The following is a 27754-nucleotide window of genomic DNA, read 5'->3' on the forward strand; positions in this document are numbered from 1 at the left end:
TTCAGTTAAGAATTGTGCAATTTTATTTATGTATTACACATCCACGCCGGTGGATACAGACTTTACAACAGACTTTCTATTGCACTCAAAACACATTTCACATTATTGAAGCATCTTTGACTGTTTTACTTAGTTTTACTAACATGACTGGAATTGCAAGTCGTGCTTGACTAGTGTATTCAGTCCTTGACTGGTGTATTAAGTCTTTGACTGGTGTGTCCAGTCCTTGACTGATGTGTTGTCTTTGATTATTGTGTAAGTAGTGTGTCTTCTCTGTTACTATTGTATCCAGTATTTGATTTACTGATATGTCCAAGCTTTGACCAGTCTCCAACATCTAACAGGAACACCCATCATTAACAGGAGTGCCTACTTTTTGAGTATTTATTGTCTAGATTTTAATACAATTAACTAACAGCATTTAAGTTTCGCTGCCTCTTTGATCAAGAGTTTTAAAAACAGCCTACCCTGCCTCCCACCCAAAAAAGAAAATCATGGATCATTGATAATGCTGAGAATTATTTGGTCAAATGAAGAAACATGTTGCCCCGTTTTATGTCTTTGTACCATTCCAATCAATCATTACTACATCATTCTCCAATGCCTGATCTTATGGTCATCATTCAGTTAAAAACATTTGGCTAAATTATGGAAAAGCATTCCTCTGGTCATCAGCAATTGTCTCCAGCTAAAAACGTGGGTGAAAAAAGGAAAAGTCTGTTTTATTAAAATCAAGCTCATTAAATTATTCTACTGATGAAGGTTATACTGAACATTATAACCATACTAGAAGAAAATCAATTGAAGTATACATAGAAGCAAAACAGGGAAAAAAAGAACAAAGTCTGTCAAAATTAACTCCTAATGAAGCAAAATTAATAGATTCTTACCACATACCATCCTTTAAATCTGTGTGAAAATATCCCTCCACCTAATAATCAACAGCTGTTACTGATGACAGTTTCTCATCCAGTGCAATGTTTACCTAATATTGTTACCCAAGACATGGGACATCTTGCATAACAATTGGCACTTAATAGTGCGGTTCGATATCTATATGGAAAGTGTAAGTAAGCAGCTTCCTATAAACACAATTATTATGAAGAAAGGCAATCTTATATTGTTTATGATAACTGTTACCCACCTTACCTACCAAATAGTCATATCACAAGACAACTTTTCTGGAATTTTCATAGTTTCAGATGGACACAGTTGTTACCCACCTTTTCATACAAACAACATCATATCACAAGACAGTTTTTCTGAAATTTAAAGGTATTTTTAGACGGACACAATTTTTACCCGACAAAAATTCACATCACAAGACAGCTTTCCAGGAATTTGAATGGTTTCAGATGGACAAAATTTATTACCCGCCAAGAATTCATATCACAACACAGCTTTTCAGGAATTTTAAGGAAGTTTTAGATGGACATAATTGTCACCCATCTTGCTCGTTAATAAATCTTATCACAAGACCGCTTTTCAGGAATTTTAAGGTAGTTATAGATGAGGCAAACAAGGCAAAAATGGCCCATCCAGATTCAAGTCAGATATCTATCCATTTTGAGTATGTGAGTTTTACACACCAAGTTCAATACCGGTACATATGTCAACAAACAATGCAAGGTTACATCCATGCTTCTCATCTAGGTAGCACTGGGCATAAACCAGACTAGCAGTAATTTAAACAGTTCATTTTTTGCTGCAACATTAGAATGTCTTGTTCATTGTAATGGTGCATAGATATTTGTCTCAGTGGTAGGCTTGCCCATTAAGACTTAAAGTAGTAAGTACAATCTATAAGTTGAAATAGAACATGATACTAGCTTGGATACAATACTGACAATAAATTTCATAAATCATAGTTGGAACACAAAAGTGTTTAGTTTATAATCAATAACAACAACAACAAGAAGCATCCACATTTAAGGAAATGAGAAGTGGATTGTCAACATGTTTATTTACCTTTAAGTCCCCTTTAACGGAGACTATACAAAACATGGACCTATACATGATCACAGTTAAACCTAAAAATTACACCAAAAATTTTCCCCTTTATTAAGCAAATTCTTTTCGTGCCTGCAAAGCACCCAGGTTAATTAAATCTTGAGGTATTCTATTCTTCTTGTTTCTTGTCGCCAAAGCTTTCTTCGCTTTGTATGATTCTCTTTTCGTTCAGTTCTGTGAAGCGTTGGATAACTTCTGTGATCGATCGTTCCCCGTGGACTAGATTATCCCTGGTGCGCACGTTGACTGTTTCATTGGTTTGCTCTTTCTCTCCGACAACTGCAGAGGGGGAAGGGATAAATATGTGACGTAAACGAAAAAAGGAAGAAAAAACCATCGGACCAAATAGACAAACACGATGGCCTTGATATATTTAAAGTAACTCATTACTCACCCCACAAAATACAAGAATAGAAAGCTGAAAAGTGTTCATAAATGGAAATATGGGGTTGGCACAGAAAATTATGGTGAATGACATTGTAACATATTTGTCCTAAACTGCCTCTATTATCCTAACATATTTGGAATGTCTTCATTTAGGATTAAACATTACATTTGTTTGGCTCTTTACACCGGAAAAGGATAAGTTAGGTAGACATGATACCGATTTAAATGCTTCAAACTTCCTTCCGTGTACTTACAGGAGACCCCGTGATAACCACCACCCACAGTGACCGCACTAAATTAGGACTTTTTTCCCTTTCATATACAGTACTTATACGTGAGGTTCAGACACGACACGTTAAAGATAATCAATCTCTCTTTCTTCATAAAACATACCAAGGATGAAGTTAAACTGGCTCAGCTGTGCGTTTCTGATTTTCTTATTCATGGTGTCGCTGTCGTCCGTGTCGTGCTCCACCATGAACCCTGCGTCGTGGAGTCTCTGTGTAACGGTCTCCGCATAGGCATTGAATGCAGGTCCCACTGGAACGACGATAGCTTGTCTTGGCGATATCCAAAATGGCCTGCAAGAGAAGGACACAAAGCCTGTTTGCTAATGGAAATTCTTTCATTTGGTATTTGTACTGTGATATCAGATGAACAACTAATATCTTGGCAAGGACATAGAACCAACTTATTTCGTTAAACTATGAGATTTTCTAATACAAAACAAAAGTTTGCGGCAAAGGTCAGTCATACTTTCTTAGCTAGTATTAATATTGACCGTTTGCTCAGCTCAAGCATCTCAGCTCCCAATAGGGCAAGGCAGTAGCATAATTAGCAAAGCAAAACCAGTTGACCGATTTAAAGGAAAAGATGGAGTAATTATTTCCTTCACAGACTTCAAGAGGGGAATCTTTTCTCATATAAATGATATCATATGCAAGTCTCTGAGGATCGATTCGCAAGTAAACATTAAAAATTAAAATCAAGGGAGAAAGCTGGATTTGGCAGACCTGACTTTTTAAGAAGTGTCCAATTAGTTTAAGAGGCCTAAACAATTTTTTAATATGAGATAGCAGAAGCTTACATCTGAATTATTGCACAGAGACGACCAATTTAGTTAGAATTAGTACACTCATAGCCAGACGTTTTGATGATATGAATGTATTATTGGACACCCAAATGAAATGAAGTGTTGGAATTGAACAAAAAAGCGTGAGTCCTAGTAATCCTTCTAAAAGTGCAGATATCCATGCACAGACTGAGAGAGAAACTTCTGGCTCACTTTTCCAATTATTTCAGTCAGTAGCCCATCTTAATTACTTCAAATCTCACCATTTTCCTGCGTAGTTTTCGGTCAGAACAGCAATCAACCTCTCCACCGAGCCGAGGACAGCTCGATGAATGATCACTGGCCTCTTCTCTGTGCCATCATTTCTGTCGAAGAAAACCACAAAACGACTGAGGCACTGTATTGGTAATAACTGATGTTGAATGTGGACACGAGGTCAGTCGGAAAATTTTTAGTGTGTCCAGAAATCTATCAATCCCAAGTTGCTAACACTGCAGAAGATGCCAATCCGGTAGCAATAAATGCTCAGCAGAGACTAGGGCTGATATATCCAGTGAAATGTTACATGTTTCTGCAGACAGAGCAGCCACAAATTCTTGTAGTAATGATCCTTAACGATTCTCACTGAGGACCTACGTAGCACACTATGAGCAGATAAAAGCCTCCTCATGGAGAAACTGTATGTAAAGACTACAAAATAGTTTTACAATAATGGAAAAAAGATGGTCATTGCCACAAAAGAACAAAAAAAAAATCATATACACTAATCCTTTTCAATTTCATAAAAGAAGTTAAAGGTAAAACGTGCAACTTACGCAACATATTTGAGATTGAATCTGATTGGAAGCTGGAAATCTAGCTGAATGGTGGCGCACTGATGAGAACGACGCAGGGCATCCTGGATGGTAATGTCGATCTGAGGGACCAATCGAAACAGTCATCGTTACAAACTCGTGAGGTCAACTCGTGAGGTCAGCAAATATGGCACTGGTACATTTGCAGGCTATTTGGTCCTAATCTGATATTTTAATATATATAATATTCGTTTGAAACATTAAACTATGTGATCTCTTTGATGATATGATGGATAACGTTATGATGAGAAATCGTATGCTATTCTACGCTATCATGTGTTGCTGTTATGTGTGCAGTGATATTATGGGCGATGCTCTATTGCTTACCGCTATGTTATACCCCATCTATATGTGATGCTATGTAAATGCTATGATGGGTAATGGTGTGTTGCTGTATGCTATAATGTGATGCTTTGTTATTATATTTTATGTGTGTGTAATGGTGTTCTGGGTGATGCTTTGTTGTTTAATGCTATGTTGTATCTTACGTATGTGATGTTACGTCATGTAAAGCTATGATGGAAAATGCTATGATGGGTTATCATATCTTGTTCGATGCTATGTTATGTAAAACATGATGCTGTTTGGTTTTATGCTATATCACTATCTCCTATGCTAGGGTGTTCTATACAACACTGTGTATGCTGATATTTCACATGTAAACATTATTGTACAACTTTCCACCCAAATTTAAAAACAAGACAAGGTAGCACCATCAAAGTTTGGATATTCCTTCTCTTGGAAAGGAGCTATATATAAAAAAAAAAGGTTCCCTTAATAAGACTGGAATACTTCAGAATATTACACAACAGCCAGCTCAAAGAAATGATGTATCCATTTTGCAGTTTTTCTCAAACAAATTGCCTGCAGTTGATCAATTCATACTAACATCCAAAGAAGATTGGATATCATAGCACAGCCATACTGAGTTGTGCTATGATATCATAGATCTATATTATGCCATGTGTTTCAGTTGATCAATTCATACTAACATCCAAACAAGATTGGATAGCATAGCATAGCCATACTGAGTTGTGCTATGATGTCGTAAATCTATATTATGCCATGTATTTCAGATAATCAATTCATACTAACATCCAAACAAGATTGGATATCATAGCATAGCCATACTGAGTTGTGCTATGATGTCGTAGATCAACATTATGCCATGTATTTCAGATAATCAATTCATACTAACATCCAAACAAGATTGGATATCATAGCATAGCCATACTGAGTTGTGCTATGATGTCGTAGATCAACATTATGCCATGTATTTCAGTTGATCAATTCATACTAACATCCAAACAAGATTGGATAGCATAGCATAGCCATACTGAGTTGTGCTATGATGTCGTAGATCTATGTTATGCCGTGTATTTCAGTCCTCTACGATACATACCCTTCCGTCTGCACTCAACGTTTTCTATGTACAAGTCTAGTCTAGTATCAAGGCCAATGACTTACAGGTACCAGCAGTTTATACTGTATAACTGCATTGCAATTATATAGTACTTAACAACGGTAGGACCTTTATAATATAACATAAATAAAAATTTAATACTCCAATTTTAAGAGAAAATGCAACGTTAAGTTTTTGTTTTTGCTATCATTAACAAAACTTTAACTAATACTTGGCATTGAAAAGCACATTGTTTGAAACATTTACTAGGACCTTAATGTCTGAAAACTACAAAAATGTTCTTACCTTTGGACCATAGAAAGCTCCATCCTCGGGGTTTAATTTCCAAGGATGACCAAAGGCATCCAGACTCGCTGCAAGTTGCTGGAAAATGATAACAGCAGAGAAATGTCGCCTTTTACCAGATGGAATTAACCGTAATCATTTATACCATCATCTACATTTTAACAAAGATTTTAGTGTTTCCACAATTATTTGTTTTGCAGTGAGAAACGCGAGGCTTAAAGATTTAATGATAAAGCTTTACATGCCATTAAATCACACTAATTGATCAACTAATGAGTTCTACATGGAAATAAATTACGGAAAAAGGAGGAGGAGGAGCAGTACAAACAATACAGGGAGGGGGAGGGGGGGGGAACCGAATTGTGAAGTTACCCTGTTAGAAAACATTGAAAGGCAATTGCCACAGCTAGTTGTGCCCGATTGTCTGTGGATCCAAGCACGACACCAATGTACGGAAAACATGCAGACACGAGAGTCTAAACATGACAAGTTGCTAAGCATGCATTCACTACCAGCATTTGCTTTCCATATTAAATCACACAATATCCATTTTAACATAATATCTTCTTTATTTGTCTGCCTTATTAACCCATTTCACCCAGTCTACTGTATCTTATTGTCAGGAATACGTCATCTCAATTGCAAAGAATTACTAGATTCTCTATTTTCAGATAACAACTGGCCCTGTTGCCTTCCTTAACCCAATTTAAACACCCCTCAAAAGGACTCCTTTGGGCTTTAATAAGACAATTTAAACAGATTTCATGATGTTGATCCACAAGAAGTTGAAGTTACCTTCTCTGCATTGTCCCAGACTTCCACTTCTCCCAGGTATTTCTTTGGTCGCGTCGACAACTCCAACTTGTAGGTGAAGCCAAAGATGGTGTAAACTGCCTCCAAAAAGTCCAGACAACCTTTAATTTCTTGTTGAATCTGCACAGGTATATGAGAGTAATTTTTTTTACATTTAATGGATTTGACTGCTGGATCTGCATCTTGTAATAAACCACAGAAGATATTATCACTTGCATGTTTAGTGCTTGCATCCCAGATTCCAAAGATGTATAGCAGTTTTTTTCTTTTTTTTTTCTTTTTGCAGGAACAGTAGTATATTTTATACGAAACAAAGATCACAGCCTACTGTACAAAATACTGCTACAAGAAATTAGAACACTAAACTGATTCCCTGTACCTGGGTTGATATATAATACAAAAGAAATATCAGGACTCAATTGTTATATGCAATAGATGAGGGATGAAAAGATAACATTGGAGGTAGTATTTGTAAACTGTCATGAAAAAATACCTTTAAGAAATGTGTTTTCATTTGAAATATTGAACAGATTCAGTTTGGCTGACAAATGAAGTCATTATTCTCTTTGCTGTAACATTTGTGCTATCAATTCTATACACAGAGTGTGCTTGCCTCAGTGTTACACATACTCCATCCCTATCCAGCAATAAAATCAACTACAAGAGCCTATCGGGAACATCGACTCACATATAAGTGTACCGGATTGGTCATGCTAACTGGGCCCGATTATGCCAACGGCCACCAACATGTTTGTATGGTGAATTTCCTTCTTACGTTCAAAACTGATCAATAGTAATTTACGGTGTCAACATCACGTACAAAGTACAAATGTAATCCCTAACATGAGCTTCGTTACGACAGGACAGTGGTTTATTTCCCAGATGGTGATATTTATTTTTTATCATATTTTATTTTAAATAATTATTTACCAGTTCTGGAGGACAAAAAATGTGAGCATCGTCCTGCTGGAAGCGTCTCACTCTGGTCAGACCAGTGAGGGCGCCAGACAGCTCGTTCCTGTGTAGCACACCAAAGTCGGCCATACGAAAAGGCAGTTCCCTCCACGACCTCGGGCGATGATCAAAGATGAGGCTACAAAAAATTAAACAAGGGATGAAATCTGGTCAATCTAGGCATAATGTGAAAACAGACGGTTATGTAATACACTCAGGGAGCTAAAGTGAGAATTTATCTTTATTTACATGTTGTACATTTAGCAAGGTAGAGGCACAAACAGAGGACTTGCGATTACTACGTCACCAGACAATAGAAACAACCCCTCACCCTCCCCCCCCCACCCCCAAAGAAATCTGGTTCAAATATTTGCTTACTACTTCCTACTAAGTTTCTTTGTTTTAAGTTTAAAGAAAGTGAAAAAGATATTTAAGTAATGGCAAGGTAACCAAGACGCAACAATGATCAATCTTATCATAACACTTATTCACCAATGTAACCGTTATGTATAATCAGACTTGTCACCAGATGTTTAACATGCACCCTAAAAGTAGCATCAACGAATAAACCAGCGAGTAATGTACAAACTTGTGGTGACCTACCAGTGACCTGGGCAGTTCATGGGCTTGAGGGCATATGTTTCCTTCTCGACATCAAATTTGAATATATTATCCTGTATTAAGAAGAAAAAACACCAAAGTTATTTAAGAGCTCTGTTTGTTCACAATTACTGTTTCTTACTTCAACAAAATAGATGTGCAGAAAAGGTACTGGTTAGTTTATGTTCGTAATCAGATATCTAAATCTACGATGAAAGAGGGCAGTAATCAGTTTCCATTATTTGGTAAGCTACTGGTACTGAAGTTTCAAGTCAATAAATACTTAAAAGCCACTGTTATCTTTGACAATCGATATCAACTACTAAACAGCAAATACAGAACTTTCCCAGCAGAAGTTCATAGGTGAAACATAAGTAGCTAACAAGAGTTTGGAAAACTTGTTATGCCCATTAAGTGGTTAATATTTTTGGAAAAAATGATGATAAACTGCAAGGGTCACCTGATAAGTGTGCCTTGTGGAGGGAGGAGGATTATAACTTTCAAGTTGTTATTTATTTATATAATGCAACCAGCTGTTTTTATTGATACTTACATCATAATGTTGCCAATGGCCAGATGTCTCCCACAGTTTCTTGTTGTAGATATTTGGGGAGACCACCTCCTGGTAACCTCGCTTTTTGTACTCCGACTAAGTGACAACAGAAGTGAAGTGAAATTTAGATCCTTACAGTATCAGTTTTGATGTATGACAACAATTACTAATATGCTCATAAACTGCTTTGAAAAGTATGAAGAGGAGAGGAGAGGAGAGGAGAGGAGAGGAGAGGAGAGGAGAGGAGAGGAGAGGAGAGGAGAGGAGAGGAGAGGAGAGGAGAGGAGAGGAGAGGAGAGGAGAGGAGAGGAGAGGAGAGGAGAGGAGAGGAGAGGAGAGGAGAGGAGAGGAGAGGAGAGGAGAGGAGAGGAGAGGAGAGGAGAGGAGAGGAGAGGAGAGGAGAGGAGAGGAGAGGAGAGGAGAGGAGAGGAGAGGAGAGGAGAGGAGAGGAGAGGAGAGGAGAGGAGAGGAGAGGAGAGGAGAGGAGAGGAGAGGAGAGGAGAGGAGAGGAGAGGAGAGGAGAGGAGAGGAGAGGAGAGGAGAGGAGAGGAGAGGAGAGGAGAGGAGAGGAGAGGAGAGGAGAGGAGAGGAGAGGAGAGGAGAGGAGAGGAGAGGAGAGGAGAGGAGAGGAGAGGAGAGGAGAGGAGAGGAGAGGAGAGGAGAGGAGAGGAGAGGAGAGGAGAGGAGAGGAGAGGAGAGGAGAGGAGAGGAGAGGAGAGGAGAGGAGAGGAGAGGAGAGGAGAGGAGAGGAGAGGAGAGGAGAGGAGAGGAGAGGAGAGGAGAGGAGAGGAGAGGAGAGGAGAGGAGAGGAGAGGAGAGGAGAGGAGAGGAGAGGAGAGGAGAGGAGAGGAGAGGAGAGGAGAGGAGAGGAGAGGAGAGGAGAGGAGAGGAGAGGAGAGGAGAGGAGAGGAGAGGAGAGGAGAGGAGAGGAGAGGAGAGGAGAGGAGAGGAGAGGAGAGGAGAGGAGAGGAGAGGAGAGGAGAGGAGAGGAGAGGAGAGGAGAGGAGAGGAGCAAGAACCAACATGAGTCTCTACCAGGAAAAGACCCAATATGATATGCAATACAGAATACATACCCTGATCAACTCAACGAGGATATTGTAGATGTGTGCTCCCTTTGGTTGGAAGAAGCAGCTACCAGGACTAAGCTCATGGAAGAAAAACAACCCTTGCTCCTGAAAAGAAGGGAATAATTCAAACATGTCTACAATGGAAGGAAGAGAACAGCTAAGCCGATTGTCAGCCAACGAGAAACATCCAGGAATATTGCATAAATTAACATTTCTACGACCTTTATACAGTTTACGCAAAACACTCTGATAAACAGCATCCCAATTATCAGAAACATGTCCAGTTCATACATATGTGATTGTCAGTTTTCCTTGAATGTGAATCACCAAGGTCACTTAAAGGTCACAAACCTTTCAATTCATGGAATCACAAAAAAAAAAAAAAAAAAACTCTGAATGGAACAAAACCACTGTTTGTAACTAAATTCCTCTTTTTTAAGCTTGCACTATTAAACAGAATCTCAACTTTCAGATATGATCTCATGATATGTGCTCCTTAATTAAAAATGAAAATACAACAAAGATAGAGTGTGTGTTTTTACTTTTCCAATCTTTCTGTGATCTCTCTTGGCAGCCTCTTCCTGTAGATGTTTCCATTCCTTCAGCTGTTTGTTGTCTGGAAACGAGATGCCGTAGATCCTCTGCAGACTCTCGGCCTCGGAATTACCTTCCCAGTAAGTGGCTGAATTCTAGTGAGGGACAGGGACCATCATAATGAACACTCAAAAATGAATTATAGATTATCAAGAAAGGAAGACAGCAAAGAAAATAAAAACAAACACCTGATCGCTTCTAAACTTTGAGAGGCTCTGAACATTAGAGGAAATATTCTCATCAAACACCATACATACCTTGAAGATTGGATAGTATATGTTACCAACATATCCCACTATAAAACCATTCATTTGTGAAAAGTGACTGAGTTAAAGAAAAATTATGATAATCTGATTAACAGAAAAGAGCTGTTTAATCTTTGACACAGGCAGATTCTCAAATGTGACTTGACCTCAATCTCAAGAGGAACTATGAAGAAAAAAGGACCCTTATGTTCTTAACTTCTTATAAAGGAGATTATTAAATATCAAATGCACTTTTACATTTCTGATAAACTTTAAAGAATTGCAGTGGCTTACCTTAACGACATCAAAAGCTTTTACTTTGCCGGTGTGTCTCACATGAGGTCCTCTACAAAGGTCAATCAGGGGACCACATCTAGAGGAGGGTTGGAAAGAGAATGCAACACGATAAAATCAACAACACATGAAAGGAGATATGAGAGAGTGACTAAATGTGTGGTAGGGGGAGGAGGCTTGTTAAGCAAGGGAAATCGCAATGGAGGATGGGGAACCATTAGATGAGTTTGGAAGCAAAAGCAATGGTTTCAATAACGTAGGGCAAATTAAATTAAATATTAAATTATCCTTCCATTGTAAAAGTTGGATACTGTAGGTGTTGATATACGCACCTGTAGACAGTGGTTGTTGGGGTTGTGACCTTCTCATTCAAGATCCTCTGCTTGAATGGGTTGTACTTTGAAAAGAAAGCAAGAAATTTCCATTAAAGAAATCAAAGTCTTGTTTATGTATTACTTTGATATATTCTTCACATGTGGATATTCTTTCATCCAATACTACAAGCAAATAATACCAGAAAGAAATTAGAGATCTGAATATGAGCAATATGGGTTATACTAAAACTAAATATTACTGTGATTTAATATATAAATGGAAGCACTAAAAGGGTAAGGAAATAGTACCAGGAAAAAAAAGGTTAGAGATCTGATAAAACTTACAGGAAAAAATAAATTAATAACTGTGATATTATATATAAATGGAAGCACTTTCACAGAAACTAAGAAGGTAAGGAACTTTCTAAGTGATTCTTGAACACAAATAAAACAAACAACCAATTAAAAAAACAATCAAAATATCAGGTATAAATATCAAGTATAAAAAATCAAGCAAAAAATTTAAAAAATAAAAAAAAAAAGAGAAAAATGACATTTTTTTCTTCTTTCAATATCATTTTTTTCTTCAAATATATATTTTATTCTTACATCAAACATTTTCAGCAAATCTTCCTTCTTCATCTCCAGCCTGACGAATGGTTGCTTTTCTTTCTGAATCGTTTTGACAACTTGATTAATACCAGGAAAGTCATTGCTAGACACTTGGCTGCAAGATAAAGCATAACAAATCACAATAGGGATTAGAAAACTGGCCCTCAATCACACCTGATCCTTTTCATATTCACAGAAAATGCCGTAACAATGTTTTCCCAGATTTAGCTTGCATTTAAAGAATTTGACTTAAACGAAGCAGGCAAATACTAGGAATGAAGTTAGGATCAATAAAGAATCTTAATTCAATATAATACATATTACAAAGTATACAAACTGAAGTATCTGAAAAACATATATAAAAATATCATAAATAAAGAAAATATATGTGAATCTGTGACTGATACTCACGTATCTTCTAGGAACATGTCGTAGTAGAAGCCGTTCTCTATAGGCGGGCCGTAACACAGACAGCCACCGTAGACTCGCTCCATGGCTTCACCGAGCATGTGGGCGCTGGAATGCCAAAAGACTTGTTGGGCTTCCTCATTGTCAAATCTAAGGATTTCTACCTTGGCATCACCCTCCAGAGGCCGGTCAAGGTCCCACACATCACCGTTCACCTTCGAAATGACGGCATTGTCTGCAAGGCCTTGGCTGGAAAGAGTCAGCAAAAGTTTGGGTCACGTTTAATAAAAATTTCACTGAATAAACCAACAAGAAGGATATACTAGGCACATGCTGAAGGTGAATTTAAAAGAAACTGCCCAAAAACGAAACATTAGGTACCCAGCTTAAAATGCACAAGGAACCGGACTTCTTCAGCTATTCAATATATTGCTGCTGTGCAGTGTTGTTAAATAAAAGGGTTCTGTGAAGTTGGTAATCCTGATTGCAAAATTGGGGTTTGATAAAGAATGGGGTACCTTCACCTCCTTAAGCATTTGAAAAAAGTGGTCAAATGGTGAGGTATGGTTTTTGTCCATCAGAAAAAGATGTTTACAGGGGGTGGGAAGGGGGGAGGAGGGAGGGGGAAGCCAAGGAGCAATAACAGGTGTGACATGGACATGTCTTCCTTGTAATTCTCTGCACATTCATTGAAAAGAGAAGGCTTCATTCACACATTATCACATGGATAGAATTTCAACTCAGCTTCTGTTGGCTTCATAACCCAAGTTAGAAAAATACCAAAGTAATTGAAAACTAATTCAATGTAGTACTATCATTTCTTATACAAACATGTTTATTTGAGTTGACATTTGGGTTACATCATATTCATACACTGTGCAAATAGGAGCTGTGTTAGCCTTTCAATTGTTCACAATACATATTTTGTTTATAATAAGTGCACAGTACAATACATTTATCAAAAAATCATGTTCTGTACGATGTTTATGTCATGGAGAGAACACAATTTACATATTTTGCTTTTTAAAGATAACTGTTTTTGGAAAATTTTCATAAGAATTTGTCACACATCTTCAAGAAACTTTTATCTTCACAAAACATTCAGCATGATCTCCAACTTAACACAATTTTCTTGACGTCACTTTGGGAAATGATATATAATGACTTTTTTGTTTGTTTTATGATGTCTGCTCATTCTGGTAGGCTGTATGCATAGCTTATACGTAAGTTTTGAATTCAAACTTAAATACCTGATGCCTTGAGCAATTTGATAGGGAGTAGTCCTCCATGATTCACCGTCAACTACTTTTCCATCTGGCAAAGTGACTTTGATTGCTTGAGGTTCCTTAGCTGTGGCAGAAGTGAAGACAGAAAACATTCTTAGAAATTCTTGGTCCTGTAGTGTCAATACATAGATCTGTTACATGTTGTACAATACTGCTGTGCTGAGACAGTTGCAGGATGGAATGATAAAACATAGCAAGAAGTCAGCTCACAACGTATGATAAACTAACCATATACACTTTATAACTTACACTTTACTGCACAATCACCTCATGTCACATTAACTTGGCAAACATCAAAATTTAAATTTACTAATAATGATGCAGAATTGTCAATGAGAATGAGCAACAAATGAAAAACAGGAATTAAGCCTTTCACCAACTTTCTCTCTAACTAGCACAATTTGAACCACATATATATCTAAAGCAAAACTACAGTACACAGTAGTGCAAGAGTCATTTTGAGATTGTATATCACTTCAGAACAAAAACCTTTTCGACAAAAATACTTAATGTGCTTTTCATACTTAATGGAATGAGTCTTTTGATTTCTAGAATGTAAAAGCAAACATTTTCATTTACACAAGAGGTACATCCAGGGGCGGTACCACATAGACTGGGGGGCTGAGCCTACTCTACAGTACTTAAATGTAAAACATGTTTGCATGGTACAACCTAAATAGTTGGAAATTTTTCAACATTGTTTGAAAAGCACCCCTCATATTAAAAAAAATTTCTCAATGGGGAGAGCTCACCTCACATTACACCATCCCCCCCCCCCCTGGACGACATAACATCTCCACCCCCTAGTATAAAAATGGTGGAAGTGCCAATGGACACACCTATAAGCTGTAATGTTGTCATTCAGCTTTTTGCTGTACATAATAGCATTCAATGCAGGTTCTTTATGCAGAAGGAGAAACAATGGTCGTGAGGAACTGATAAATGTACCTGCAATGTCAGCATCGTGTGCTGCTTTCAGAGTATCAAACAGATCAATTCTTTTCTGGATATACTCTGGCCAAGGATTAAGCTGGAAGATGAAATATTAAGATATTATACAAATTTGTAAATCTTGTCACTGATATAAGTCTCATTTATACATTCAGGTATAAAAAAATGTAGTAACAGCTATTAAGAAGTTGACAGTTATGTATGGTAGAGTTCAACACTCCTGGAGAAAGAAGGCTTATAAGAAACTTAACAAGATAAATTTTAAAAATCTTGTAGAGTATATATAGCAAAAGTTTTATCAGAATGAGAGCTGATTGATAAATGCATGTATATGAGGCACAGTGTCACACTGTAACTCTCAAAGCAAGAATTGTTACCTGGACTGATAAATTCTTCATGTTTATACACATAAAGTATACACATATTGCCCATAAAGAATACATATATAATACACATAAAGAACACACATAATGAATACACATAGTATACACATAAATAAGTATTTGTCTGTTTCATACCTCTGCACTTTTCTTCTCTCCTTTACCACCTTTAGACTTCCCTTGCTTTTTTGGCTCTCCATCCTGAAACACAAAGTAGAAAAGTTTGAGTACTGTACTTACTGTACTTATGGAGAGCTTTGAATTGGAAAAAAAATAAAAAATAAAATAAATGATGGACAAGATGAAACCTTTCTATGACATAGGTTGGTATCATGATTGATATATCATCAAACTGTCAATATATCAACTAGAATAAAGAAGGCTTATAAGAAACTTAACAAGCTAACTTGTAATAATCTTGTAGCTCGTATAGCAATCATATACTCATGGTTTTGCTTTGAAAAATGGTGCAAGAGGATGATAAAAATAGACGTACTGTAGGACTATACAGACATAACTAACTATTAAAGCTAGTACACTTGTTCTGCTGTTGATTTCAATTACGTAAAGACCTAAATTTTTGTTCCAATAACTAGCAGTTTCCTAGAAATTCGTACAGCCGTAGAATATAGTACACATGGTTTTGCTTTGCCATGTTAAATTGTCAGAAACCAATACTAAAGAAATATTTCAAAAAATTAAAGTGAACAATATTTTTTTCATGAAATACTGCAACAACCCACTTGTTCTAGAATCTTTTAAAATGGTGGAAGAGGATATATGCTTTAAAGCAAAATAGATGTAGGACTATCTATCTACAGACATACAGTAACTAAAGTAAAGCCGGTATACTTGTTCTGCTATTGAAAGTAAATACCTTTTTGTTTCAATAACTAGAAGTTTCCCAGCAATTCATACAAGCCTAATGAATCAACTACTTAATGTTCATTAAAAAAAACTCTTTGACAGTGGCTTACCATCATAGGATTCAAGGCATGAGGTTGACAACAACTGCAGCAAAATATTATCTGTTACCAAACGTTAGCTCCAACACTGGCCTAAGCACGAGCATTAATAGTCAAGAGTAACTGAGTTCTAGTTCTAAATTTTAATCTTTACTAACTTAACAAATGGATTTCTTTTTGAATTAAGCTGATCAAATTTAGAAAACGTTATTCATTACTAAAAGTAACCAACCAGTGCATGTAAGAAATGTTGCACTGTTGTAGTGCATTCTATACGTAGTATGCAATAACTGGGGGCAGCTACTGAAACGTAATAACCAATGGTTTTCGAGTATGATGCAATCACTAGCATGTCCGCATCATTGTACTTTTCAGACCTACACAAGATGACATTGACTCTGCACAAAGAAAGTGCAGCTTGTAAGTTCCTATTATCTGTTGCTACTGGTTTATCAATGTATCTTGGGTTATATTCGAAGATAAACATACCTAAAAGCCTTCGAAGCTTATAAAGCTGTCAACAGAAGTGACGCAACTGTAGATCTGTACATTTCGCAGATTTGCTACCACCCCTTACATGACTGGCTTCGCCCATTTCTAATGCAGTATGTTACTCACGGAAGCCATAGTAGAATTGCACCTGATCTTCGCTACTCTGATTACACGTCGGAGACAAGAGCGGAGAAGCATGGAAATGTTGCAAAGAATGGGTAAAAGTGATAATCCAGTGAAATTACGTTTGGATATCACCTGTACGGGGTTCCTCAGTCTAACACGTTGAGAGGCAGATAACCTTTAAATTCAGCCGTTTTCATTTGTTACTGCACAGATCTTTTCTCAGAGTTGGGATAGACACATATCAAGCTTATAGTACTTTACGCGGTTTGTTTGAACCTGATGTCAATGAACTGACGGAGATTTTGTTAGCTTTTACTCTTGTGTGGCATCGCAACAGCACCGTCTCTTCTTTAAATTATGAAACGAAGGCTAAACTAGGGTGAGACATATCTAGGCATAGGAAATATTGATCCGAAATGACTACACGTAGGTAAGCCCACCTCATGACTGACTGGTGGATGGCAGAATAGAGAGGCTAGCTAACTGATCTTACTTGGTGTGGCTCGAGCCTAGGCTAGCATTAGGGACAAACTAAAACGAATGACAGCGAATGACCGAATGACAATTGACTTTGTACAGGGTAAATTATCATTTGCGAATGACAGCGAATGACAGCGAATGACAGCGAATGACAGCGAATGACAGCGAATGACAGCGAATGACAGCGAATGACAACGAATGACAACGAATGACAACGAATGACAACGAAGGACGGTGGTGAGTGGAGATAGAATGAATAACGGTGTGGAGTAAATGCGGTTATTGGGTTTTCTGCGCAAAAATGATTTGAGGAAAATCGCATGTTACGTGGTTGTAGGGTTTTGGTGTAATTTACGGATAGAAACCACAGGAAAGATTTTGTGTGAGAATGCGCTTGAGTGCTGTGCTTTTTACCTCTGTAGATTTATATAGAAAGATAACTGAAGCCGTTTCAAGATTATAGTATTGTCAGTTTCTAACAATTAATATCGGAAAAATGACGTTAAATTTACTTTTTAAAATCAGACTTACAATTTCGCTTGCTATAAGGTGCGTTTTTATCTTGTCCGTACTATACTAGATCTAGATACCCACGAAGTCTGAACTGTGATATCCGGTTGAAGCAAATGTCTGTGCTGTCATTACTGTCATTCGTTTTAGTTAACGCATTTTTTTAGTGTGTAAAACATATTGTCATTCGTTACGTGTAACGCAATTGTCATTCGTTTTAGTAACACCCTAGCATTATTATTAACACCCTAGCCCACATGGGGCTTGGGGAATGTTTACAAATGATCACAATAATTGCTCTTACTTTAATTTAGCCCTTATTTAAACAATCTAGGCATAAAGTCAGGACTAAATATACATGCTCCAGCTTTTCCATTTTGTTTTTGTGAAAATAATTTCCTTCATTTTGTATTGAAAATTTGGGTCTCGAGCACAAAACTTGGATGATACCTCATGTCATAGTTGATTCCTAATTGATATTCAACCACAAGCAAAAATAAAAAGGGATGCAAAAATTGATAAAGCATAACCTTAACGCTGCTAATAGATTATATATCCAGCCCATCCTCCCTGATTTGTTCCATCCCCCTTCCTTCCTTTTCCCTCATGACAAGAATTAGTCCATTAACCATAGGTTGCATTTTTCAGCTCTCTTGACCTCAACTTACTGAAACTTGATCTCTTCTGCAAACAGACTGGTGAGTTTGGAAGAGTTGATTTGTTCACACCTTGACATGCATGTCTGCCTTGATCTGATAGTGATTTGGCCACTACTGTAGCTGTGTGAAGAGTTGCATAATAGACGAATAGGCAACTCAACTAAGGTGCGAAAAGATGGGACTGATCACTCAGTTAACCAACTGGAAAAAACCTGCCATTCAGTACAAACGGCGGGTTTTTAAATGCAACCTATAGCTAATGGACACTTTCACGGCATGCTGGCACTCTTAATGCCTTGTGGTCTTTAAGTTTAAGAAGAACATTTGCGCATTTCATTAGGAGATCTGAATAGTGTAGGTTATCTTTATATCATTTGAACATCTCACTGATTGGTATGATTTTATGAACAAATATGTAGTTAACGTTAATTATGTGTACACAAACTTGTACTACGTGCATGTTGTCACTCCATTCTTTTAGATTTGATCTAAGGTCACATAAACTGCTGGATCTGTCCAACCGACAGATTACTAAACCTGAACTAAGTTAAATGCCCCAAGTTATAAGCTCTTAGTTAAATCTGTTTATAGATTATGATCAAAAGTATGAGGATACAATGTGTCTTTCCTAGCAGAATCTTCAGAGCCTCAGAGGTTGATTGAAACTTCAATACATAGAAAACAACTTTAACTGACACAAAGAACAAATTTCTTATGTGGAAAATTGAACATGATACATAGAAATGAACTGAAGTATGGTAGCTATATATTTTTTAAAACTCTTTTAACTAAATGAAATAAAATGTTGTTAATATAACCATTTACCCACACTGGTAATTTACATGATCAATAAGATAAGCCATTGCTGACCATTTTTCTTTTGTTTTTTTTGCTTTTCGATGGAATGATCCACTTTTGTTTCTGCAGCCTGAAAAAAATGGATCAAGAGGCAACATCCAAGTTTTCCGAGTTTGTTCATGTCGGCAGTTTTTTAACAAACTGGCAGAAAGTCCTGGGTGATGAAGACATGATAATGCATGGAAGTGAAACTCTAGACAAAAAGAAAGTTGCTGAATACCTTGGTGCATCAGAAGAAGTCATTACCGAGTTAGAAGAATTCTGCAAGTATACATAGTACTGATAAATATAGTAACTTAAGCCTTAGTATTTAATAAATATTTTTTGGCATTCCAAATAGTGACCCTGACAGTTTTAAAGGTATATTTCTTTTTTATTTTACTTTTCCTGTTTTTCTTTTATTTGCTAACCAGGGACTTCTAGTCCTACTAGTCTACTTCTCTGTAAGCCCTGCTCTTTGTGTATTTAAATATATATAGTATATATGTATATTATTTAATGTCAGCATAGATGTTCTCGCTATTAACATTTAACAGTATCTATCTTTTTTAAATGATGTCAAAGATGTTATTTTATGGCAATTTTATCCATCCCAGTACATTTTTCCAGAATTTTGAAGAAAGATGTGGATATCATGTGACATTTTGAGGAAACCCCTGTATCTGTTCCCAGACTTATGTGTGTGGTGTGTCACCTAACTTTGCATACTGTTTTATTCATACATACCTCGGCACTGATAGGCAATGTACTTTGCCGTTTTAATAAGTCAAATTTATTAACCACTTTATCAATCGCACTTTCACTCTGCAAATTAGCCTCACCAAAAATGACCATAATTACCATAACTGTGTAACCAGGAAACATCAATTTCATATTGGGAGACCCTTTTGTGAATAATTAACTAATTTGCGAAGCTTTCTCTTTATGAGCGGTTTGACTCTCAACCTTTATACGTAAAATTCTATTGACTTCTGATGGAATCTGATCAAAACATTGATGAACCACATTGTTGAAGAATTGAAGTATACCACAGAGAAAAGTCAGGGAGATTGCCGTTAACAATTGGCCTTCAATAGAACATTAATGCCCTTAGCATTGCGAATATACCATATGCCATCAGACACACTGCTATGTTGTAATTGGCAGGCATTTGTTTTGAGGATATTTCATTTCAGTGCTTGTCTCACCTTTCTCTATAATTCTGCTTGAAATCATCTTAGCAAGGACGCTCTGGTTTGCCCGGCTGAAAAGGAACTCGGTGATTTAGAAGATGTTTCCCTTAGGGATGGTATTCCAGTCAAAGATGTCTATTTAGACACTTTGAGGTCAGTTCTCTCGCCGATCAATTTACAGTCGTTATTGTCAAACTATAGAGACAATTATCTGAGCTCTGTGCCGAGTCAGCTTAACAAACCCTTAGGAATGAGTCTGTCCCAGAACACTAGCAAAATCTGAAACTAGGGAATTTCGGGGTTAAAATGATGATGTGAATAAAGTAAATTGTTCTTGATCTGTTTTGTTTATTAAAATCATGTAAAACAACAGGATTTATAAAGATCAGTGGGCAAGGATGTAAATAAAAATGATAATATTCTCCAAAATCACACATTCAAGATTGGTTTGTTTGTTCTGATTGGGTGTCAAGATTTGTAAGAAAATAATGCCTCGGACTTATAGTGACAATGTGCTTGTACGGTTGAGAGATGTGATTTAGTCTGTTAGGATGGTTGGATGTGTTCACAATTTGAGCATGGTTGTTGACTATTAAATTTAAAGATAAGGGCTACCCTTCTGCATTCACTTAAATATGTGGATTATTTATAAACCATTCCTTCTTCCATGTGTTTTTGTACTTGGGAGTTTAATCCTTTGGCTCCTTATTTTGTTTTGTGGTAGGATACGGCACATTGCTTTCAAAAGATCTCAAGGGGCTCCAAGTCAGTTTTATGCTAACCCTAAATTTTCTAAGGGCAACCATGATATGGTGAGTATAGAATAATATCTGTTTTACTGAAAGTGCTTGTATTGATGCGATCCCTAGAAAACTAAACCTGTAAACATGGGTTGTAACCGTACTCCCTTCTTGAGCCACACACACACACAAATAATCTTGTGACTAGTACAGGTAATGGCATAAAGGTGATTTTTTTCCAGACTTCAGCTAATACACTATAAAAACATTAAGAAGTAAAACAGGCCTGTTGTTTTCAAATAGTTCTGAATTTGTCAGTTGTATCCACAAACTACTTAAGTTTCTGGCATAGAGAACTGAAGTACAAGGCCAGAACTGCTTGAGAACATATTGAAATTTAGGGAGACATACAGAATGATTCAATGTTCAAACATCTAGTGTTAAGTAAGTTAAAGTATGTATACAGTAGGCTGCTTACAATGTAACATATGTACATTATTCTTTCATTGCTTGCTAATTGAAGTGCTAATTAGACCCACCCTAAATAGAATGTGGCCACATATAGTAAGCATAAGTTGCAGTGGTGTCTGTACCATTTCTAATATCAAATTGAGGTTTTGTGCTGTTTGTATGATTGAAGGGTATGTAGCTGTCCAGTCCAAACACAAAAGATAATAAATAGAATTAGCCTTCTGTGTTGCATTACTATGTGGCTTAGATCAGGTCACATACTATGTCATAGGTCAAGACCATTTGCTTGGTTGGTCAATGTTGAAACTACTACACATTGAAAGTGAAAACAAGTTTAGTGAAGGTGGTACAATATGTATTATAGTTTTATCCTTATCTTAAACTTGGAAGCATCGCAAAAAGTTTGCTCATGCTGGCACATTGTGATGATATTGTCTTGTTTGGCAATCCATGGTTACTTGTGTGATAGTTGTGGCATTTCCGGCCTCCCATACATAGTGATTGTCTATGGCTATGGTTACCATACTGCCATTACTCTCATATACTTTCTATATTTGAACGTTTTAGTCGATTAAAACCTCACGAATGGTCAATAATTTGTGTTGTTATTCTTAAGTACAACACACATTAAACGTTTGTTATCCTGTAAATGTTTCCTTGACAGGAGCACCATCACCTCGAGACAGAAGTACCCAAAGATGATTCTGCTGTCCGTGTGTCTAAAGTCTTGCTTCAGGTTACTCTGTTTAAGGCCTTGAGAACCTCTAGGGTGAGTCAATCCATTATAGAGTGCCTTTCAGAATTCAGAAAAAAAAAATGTTATGACTGTTGTTTAGTTTGGTTTATTTGTTTTTTGCACACATAATACATAACAAACACAGTGAAGTAGGAACAAGAAGTGACTAAGTGAAAGGAAGTGAACTAAACCAAAAGACCTTGTGGGCAATAGATCACTCACAGAACAAGAAAAGAGAGAGTAAACAAAAGTGAGACAGTTGTTCGCCGTTCACATCTTAGACTAGTCGTTTAATGTTCCCACATGCCTGTTGTTGTCGCTGCAAACTTTCATTCGCTCTGTCTACATACAGATGCTTAAAACTGATATTTCGTAATAGGCAAAGCACTTGCTATTCTTGTATAGCTTCATTTTTTGAAGAAATTTCACGTCACCTTTGGGTTTTCTTTATTACCAGTTAATCCTCAAAATAGTCTCCAGTGGTGTTGTGGCTTAGGCCAAGGGGATCTTAAAGAAAATAAGGTCCTCAGAGACCATTCCCCTCCCCCCCCCCCCTCCCCTCCAAAAAAAATCGTAGCATCTCTACCTGCCTTCAACTTGATTTCAAACTATGAGTTTAAGATATGTCAATTAAATAAATTAGCCATGCATTTTTGTTTCTGAAATTTTTTTTTTTTATCAGCGATCTCAGGAAGCTAATAAAGTTCTTTGGAAAGAGAGAGAGATCCTAGTTCTGTCAGACCAGAGACTGACCGAACTGAAAGATAAAATCACTTGTGCCTCCGACGTGGCCTGGGTGTCCTCGGACATAAGCGAAAACCCTGACATAGAGTTGAAAGAACGGGCTGGAGACGCCTACCCTTCGAATTTCTTCTACATTGAGAATACATTTTATCCCGATCTACGGAATCCACTGGCCACAGATATCAGCAAGTACCTAGATGCTTTCTTCATTCATACTAGCTCTAACTATACCTACTAACCAATTAACTCACACTGTTACTACACCCTTCAGCACAGTTTATAGCCTTAACATCTCCTCCTAAGCTGTCTCATCTCTGTTGGTCAGCCTATTTTTACTCTGTCCAGTGTTCATATGGTCAAAATTTAGTTGTATGTCCATCTGTCAAGTTTAAATGTGTTTTCTTTTCAATTTGAAGAAGATCATGCTAAGATGGAAATGTCAGTCTCTCTTAACTTGTACTTTTACCTACACTGGCTTTGTGCAGTAGATTTATTAACAGTTTTTTATTTTTTTTTCATATGATAGCTGTTAGAAATAGAGCTTAAGTGAGGCTCATTGCCTGACTTGACCATTCACTCCAGTTTAATGCTGGGAGTATTAATCGAGTAATTGGTTAAGTTCAACCTGCCCTCAGTGACTGTTGCTGGTGTTGATGTTCCCGTCCAGACAAACCCTGTCAGAAATTTAGGGGTTATTTTCGACTCCGGTATGACAATGAGTGCACAGGTCACAACTATTATCAGATCTGCTAACTATCATCTCAATAACATTAGTCGTGCACGCAAAATGCTCACTACTGAGGCAGCCAAGCTAGCTGTGCACACATTAGTTACCTCCAGGTTGGACTACTGCAACAGCCTCTTGATTGGTGTAAACAAATCCCTAATCACTAAACTTCAAAATGTCCAACGCACCTCTGCTCGCATCATTGTCAAGCGTAAGAAGTATGACTCTATCACTTCGGAACTCATTGCTCTTCACTGGCTTCCTATACAACAGCGCATTAAATTCAAAGTTCTCCTTCTTGTGTACAAAGCTCACCATAAACAGTCGCCATCCTACATATCTGACTTACTACAGCTGCAAGCACCACGCAGACAGCTTAGATCATATATATCTTCTCCTCACTTTATCGTGCCCAGAACCCGTGCTGTGTCATTTGCAGATCGCTCATTCTCCTGCTATGGACCAAAAGAGTGGAACACTCTTCCAAATCACATCAAGGATGCTCAGACTATTCATATTTTCAAGAAACTGCTCAAATGTTATCTTTTTCAAGAAGTGTATTGTAATTAATTTCATGTAACTGTCTTGAGCGCCTTTGAACATCTTTTGTTGATTTTGGCGCTATATAAATATTTTCTGATTGATTGATTGATTGATTGATAGTCCCCGCTACAGATTGTGAATCTAGCCTGATTCATGCCTTCAGAAAGAAAATTAACAGTATGCTTTCTGATCTGTGCTTATGATCATAAAATATCTAATTATGGTTAACTTTTAATTCCCAATAGATATATCATACAGGCTTGAGAAAGTCTTAAATTTCAAAGCAGGTATATGAAGTTCCATTAGCTTTTAACCAAGCAACACTTTCAGAGCAGATGAAAACTGTGCTAAAACTGTGAAGGCTAATCATCTGCTAATTGCTCTTTTTTTTGTGGACCACTGAATAACATTTATATGCACCCTGCACCACAATTATTTAATTTAATCTGGTTAATATATTGCTCTTTATTGTGGAGCATTTAATAACATTTGTATGCACCCTCACCACAAGTATCTTATTTGATTTGGTGAGAAAGTATATTTATGGGCATATGGAACTGTGGAGATGAAATGCAAGCAGCTACTCTCCTGTTTTTAACCTGCTTTAAGTTTGTATTTCGGTAGGGTACGTGACGAGTAGCCTATGTAATTATTCTCCAGGTTGCTTAAGACACTTGAATGCCTTCCTTCCTTCCTTTTCTCCTTTCCATCCATCCATTAAGGCCAATTCAGGAGTGGTGGAAGAAGAAGAACAACCAGCTGCAAGGTACTTCATCCGATTTAAGAGTCAAGACCATGGCTGAAGTGACCTTCAACGACCTCCAAATTAGACTTGGTTATCCGTATCTCTATTGTCACCAAGGCAACTGCGAACATCTCGTAGTGTTTAGCGACATAAGGTAAAGGATTCTTTGGTAATTTTAGAACCGTCATTTCTGAATCTATGCCCATCTCTTGCATTAAGTCCGTTATGCATTTTACACTAACCAATCCCAACTCTGCAATGGCTTTTGGTACTATTGTACCTTTTCAGCCAAAGTTACAGCTCGTTGCGCAGAGATAGAGGAAATGAAAACTGCAGACCAAAATACGGTCTCCCACCTTTTCTAATGTTTTGATCAAATTCAAAACATTAATCCGACGCATGTGTGGGCAAGATGGACGGACCTTTCCACTCATACACAACAATACCAAAATAGATTGTTTAGACTGTCAATATGGAATGCATAACAGGGGTTTAGAGCTGAATACTGAGTTCTGTATCATTTGCCACCATTTTAGACTATGATAATGTTGCTAAGTAACCAGATTGCTTGATTTAAGCTGGTGTTCATTTTCATGATAATCAAATGGATGGGGTTTCAAATGATCAACCTGCGATAAGAAACAATATATGAATATTGTACTTTTGGTCATCTCAAAATCAGTTCATTTCATGCCGATCGATCAGAAAACAAACAAATTATTAAATTCTCCGTTTGTTTTTTGTCTTGTGTTTTAGACTAATGCATGGAGATGACTGCCAGGATCCAGCCAAGTATCCGATGCTGATCAATAAACCGTTCAAGAAACGACTACTCTGTATGATCTGCAAAGCATTCTGCTCAAAGTGAGTAGTAACGAGTAAGAGTGTATCGACTCATGCGGACCTCTATAAAGTCAGCACCACTCTCCCAAAGTGTTTTAGCGGTGTAGCCGATCAGTTAAAGTGGAATTATTGGAAGTAGGTATGGTACGATCTTGCAGCTAAGGCATATAAATAACATGGTTCGTCCAAATCACTGATGTCATACCCATTAACATTTCTCTGTATTCTTGTAATATTATCAAAATTGCTGCAAACTTTTTTCCAATGTAAACAGAATCCTGTTTTGAAGATGGAAAACCTTTCTTAAGCATAAGGCTTCATGTAGAATGTAGAAACCCAACATAGAATATAATATCTTGTCTTATTTCATGGACATTTTTTAGGTGGATGACGAGAAACGACAGCTTCACTCCTTTGGATCGAACCTTTCAATGTGACACTTGCTTCAGAATGTTGCATTACGATCAAGACGGCAAAAAGCTGGGTACTTTCGAAGCCTATCCGTACATCGATGCAGCCATTTTCAGCTGAATTGTCTCAAGCTGTATACTACATCACAGTTATACCGAAGAACGAGAAATGTCACCCCCGTTGTTGTAATGGTGTGTCTCATATTAAAATTGGAGGAAAGAAATGCAGCACGTGTTTTCCTACAGATTGTGGTCTCCTCCAGTGAAAGATGTAACATGTGTGGGCAATGACATGAGAAAATATACATATCACATGAAGACAGAGTGATGAAAGGTATTCCAATGTTATGTTCATATCCACATGACGATATGGAAAGTTAATCGTGTCGCCATGTCCTGTGGCTGAATGGACTAGGTCACATCATGGATGCTGCACTATGAATGAAAGATGTGAGTCCTCAAAAGAGATGCTGTCACAAAGGGCAGCATATTGCGATGCTGTCACAAAGGGCAGCACATCAAGAGAGGCCCCATCTTTATTGCTGTTGTTGACAGATGGGAGTCTTCAAGGTAAAGACATAACATAAGAGCTGTCACAAAGGGGCAGCATATTAGGAGAGGACATCTTGGATGCTGCACTATGATTGAAAGATGGGAGTCCTCAAAGTAAGGAAGAATCAAAAGAAATGTTGTCACAAAGGGGATCATATCGAGATTCTGTCACAAAGGGCAGCGCTTGAAAGAGGACATCATAGATACTGTAGTATGACTGAAAGGTGTGAGTCCTCAGGGTAAAGAAGAATCAAAAGAGATGCTGTCACAAAGAGCAGCATCTCGAGAGAGGTCGCATCTTGGATGCTGCCTTATGATTGAAAGATGAGAGCCTTCAAGGTAAAGAAGAAACAAAAGAGATGTCACAACGGGAACATCTCGAGAGAGGTCACATCTTGGATGCTGCACTATGATGGAAAGATGGGATGCACCAGGCAAAGGCATGAGGAGGGTCAAGGAGTATTGTATATATTAAGTGATCAGCAAATAGATTATGAACTCTCTCACTCTTCTGGCATCTTAGCTTATCAGTTGTCAGAGCAGAATTCTGTGTCATGTTTCAGTTTGACTATAAGAGATACAGTTCTATAATATGTACACTTTGAAGTTAAAAGCAATCTGCTTATGGATCTTAATGTCAAACAGACAATGCCATGAAGAAAACTAAATATTGATTTGGGAAGTGGAAATAAATCATTTCTTAAACAGGATTCAAACGACCACAGATGGACAGATTCCGTGTTACAAACAAGTGACCACTGCAGACTCTGGGCTGTAAAGCTCCGAGGAGCAGAGAACTTTAACCCTTTCTAATTACTGCTTCATAATCCAAGTTACAGTTAATAGGTTTCCTCCAAATTGATTTATGATGACAGC

The 27754-nt window shown here is 37.4% G+C and overlaps 2 protein-coding genes across 6 annotated transcripts; one reads left to right on the forward strand and one right to left on the reverse strand.

Annotated features, from left to right (window-relative positions):
• LOC139979163 (threonine--tRNA ligase 1, cytoplasmic-like) lies at window positions 1-16901 on the reverse strand. 2 transcript variants are annotated; one of them, XM_071989876.1, is made up of 19 exons: window positions 16689-16901; window positions 15244-15306; window positions 14723-14804; window positions 13739-13838; window positions 12492-12737; window positions 12078-12195; window positions 11487-11551; window positions 11155-11233; window positions 10564-10710; window positions 10028-10126; window positions 8952-9047; window positions 8402-8472; window positions 7775-7937; window positions 6827-6964; window positions 6032-6109; window positions 4285-4385; window positions 3733-3834; window positions 2791-2978; window positions 1-2289 (listed from the first exon to the last, which is right to left on the reverse strand). In XM_071989876.1, exons 1-19 carry the CDS (start codon window positions 16758-16760, stop codon window positions 2120-2122), a joined length of 2178 nt encoding a protein of 725 aa, XP_071845977.1. In that variant the 5' UTR covers window positions 16761-16901; the 3' UTR covers window positions 1-2119. The 2 variants fall into 2 exon arrangements, with proteins under 2 accessions (XP_071845977.1, XP_071845978.1); XM_071989877.1 differs by lacking the exon at window positions 16689-16901 and adding an exon at window positions 16083-16237.
• Window positions 16365-27515, forward strand: LOC139979173 (snRNA-activating protein complex subunit 3-like). Of its 4 annotated transcripts, none has more exons than XM_071989906.1 (9): window positions 16365-16490; window positions 19265-19471; window positions 20416-20520; window positions 21092-21179; window positions 22243-22347; window positions 22997-23247; window positions 25051-25227; window positions 25830-25937; window positions 26300-27515. In XM_071989906.1, the coding sequence occupies exons 2-9, from the start codon at window positions 19275-19277 to the stop codon at window positions 26445-26447; spliced, it is 1179 nt and encodes a 392-aa protein (XP_071846007.1). In that variant the 5' UTR covers window positions 16365-16490; window positions 19265-19274; the 3' UTR covers window positions 26448-27515. The 4 variants fall into 4 exon arrangements, with proteins under 4 accessions (XP_071846007.1, XP_071846006.1, XP_071846004.1 ...); XM_071989905.1 differs by lacking the exon at window positions 16365-16490 and adding an exon at window positions 16934-17067; XM_071989903.1 differs by lacking the exon at window positions 16365-16490 and adding an exon at window positions 16979-17118.
• Window positions 27516-27754: the final 239 nt, after the last annotated feature.

This window comes from Apostichopus japonicus, chromosome 13, assembly GCF_037975245.1.
Source record: "Apostichopus japonicus isolate 1M-3 chromosome 13, ASM3797524v1, whole genome shotgun sequence".
Lineage (NCBI taxonomy): Eukaryota > Metazoa > Echinodermata > Holothuroidea > Aspidochirotida > Stichopodidae > Apostichopus > Apostichopus japonicus.

Coding starts and splice junctions, on each gene's coding strand:
- LOC139979163 (XM_071989876.1), bottom strand. CDS start 16,760: ATGCTTCTCCGCTCTTGTCTCCGACGTGTAATCAGAGTAGCGAAGATC. Junction 10,711..11,154: donor AAGCTTTTGATGTCGTTAAG/GTAAGCCACTGC, acceptor GTCCCTCACTAG/AATTCAGCCACTTACTGGGA. Junction 7,938..8,401: donor ATGAACTGCCCAGGTCACTG/GTAGGTCACCAC, acceptor AATTTTTTGTAG/CCTCATCTTTGATCATCGCC.
- LOC139979173 (XM_071989903.1), top strand. Junction 21,180..22,242: donor CTAAGGGCAACCATGATATG/GTGAGTATAGAA, acceptor TTTCCTTGACAG/GAGCACCATCACCTCGAGAC. Junction 22,348..22,996: donor AGGCCTTGAGAACCTCTAGG/GTGAGTCAATCC, acceptor TTTTTTTATCAG/CGATCTCAGGAAGCTAATAA.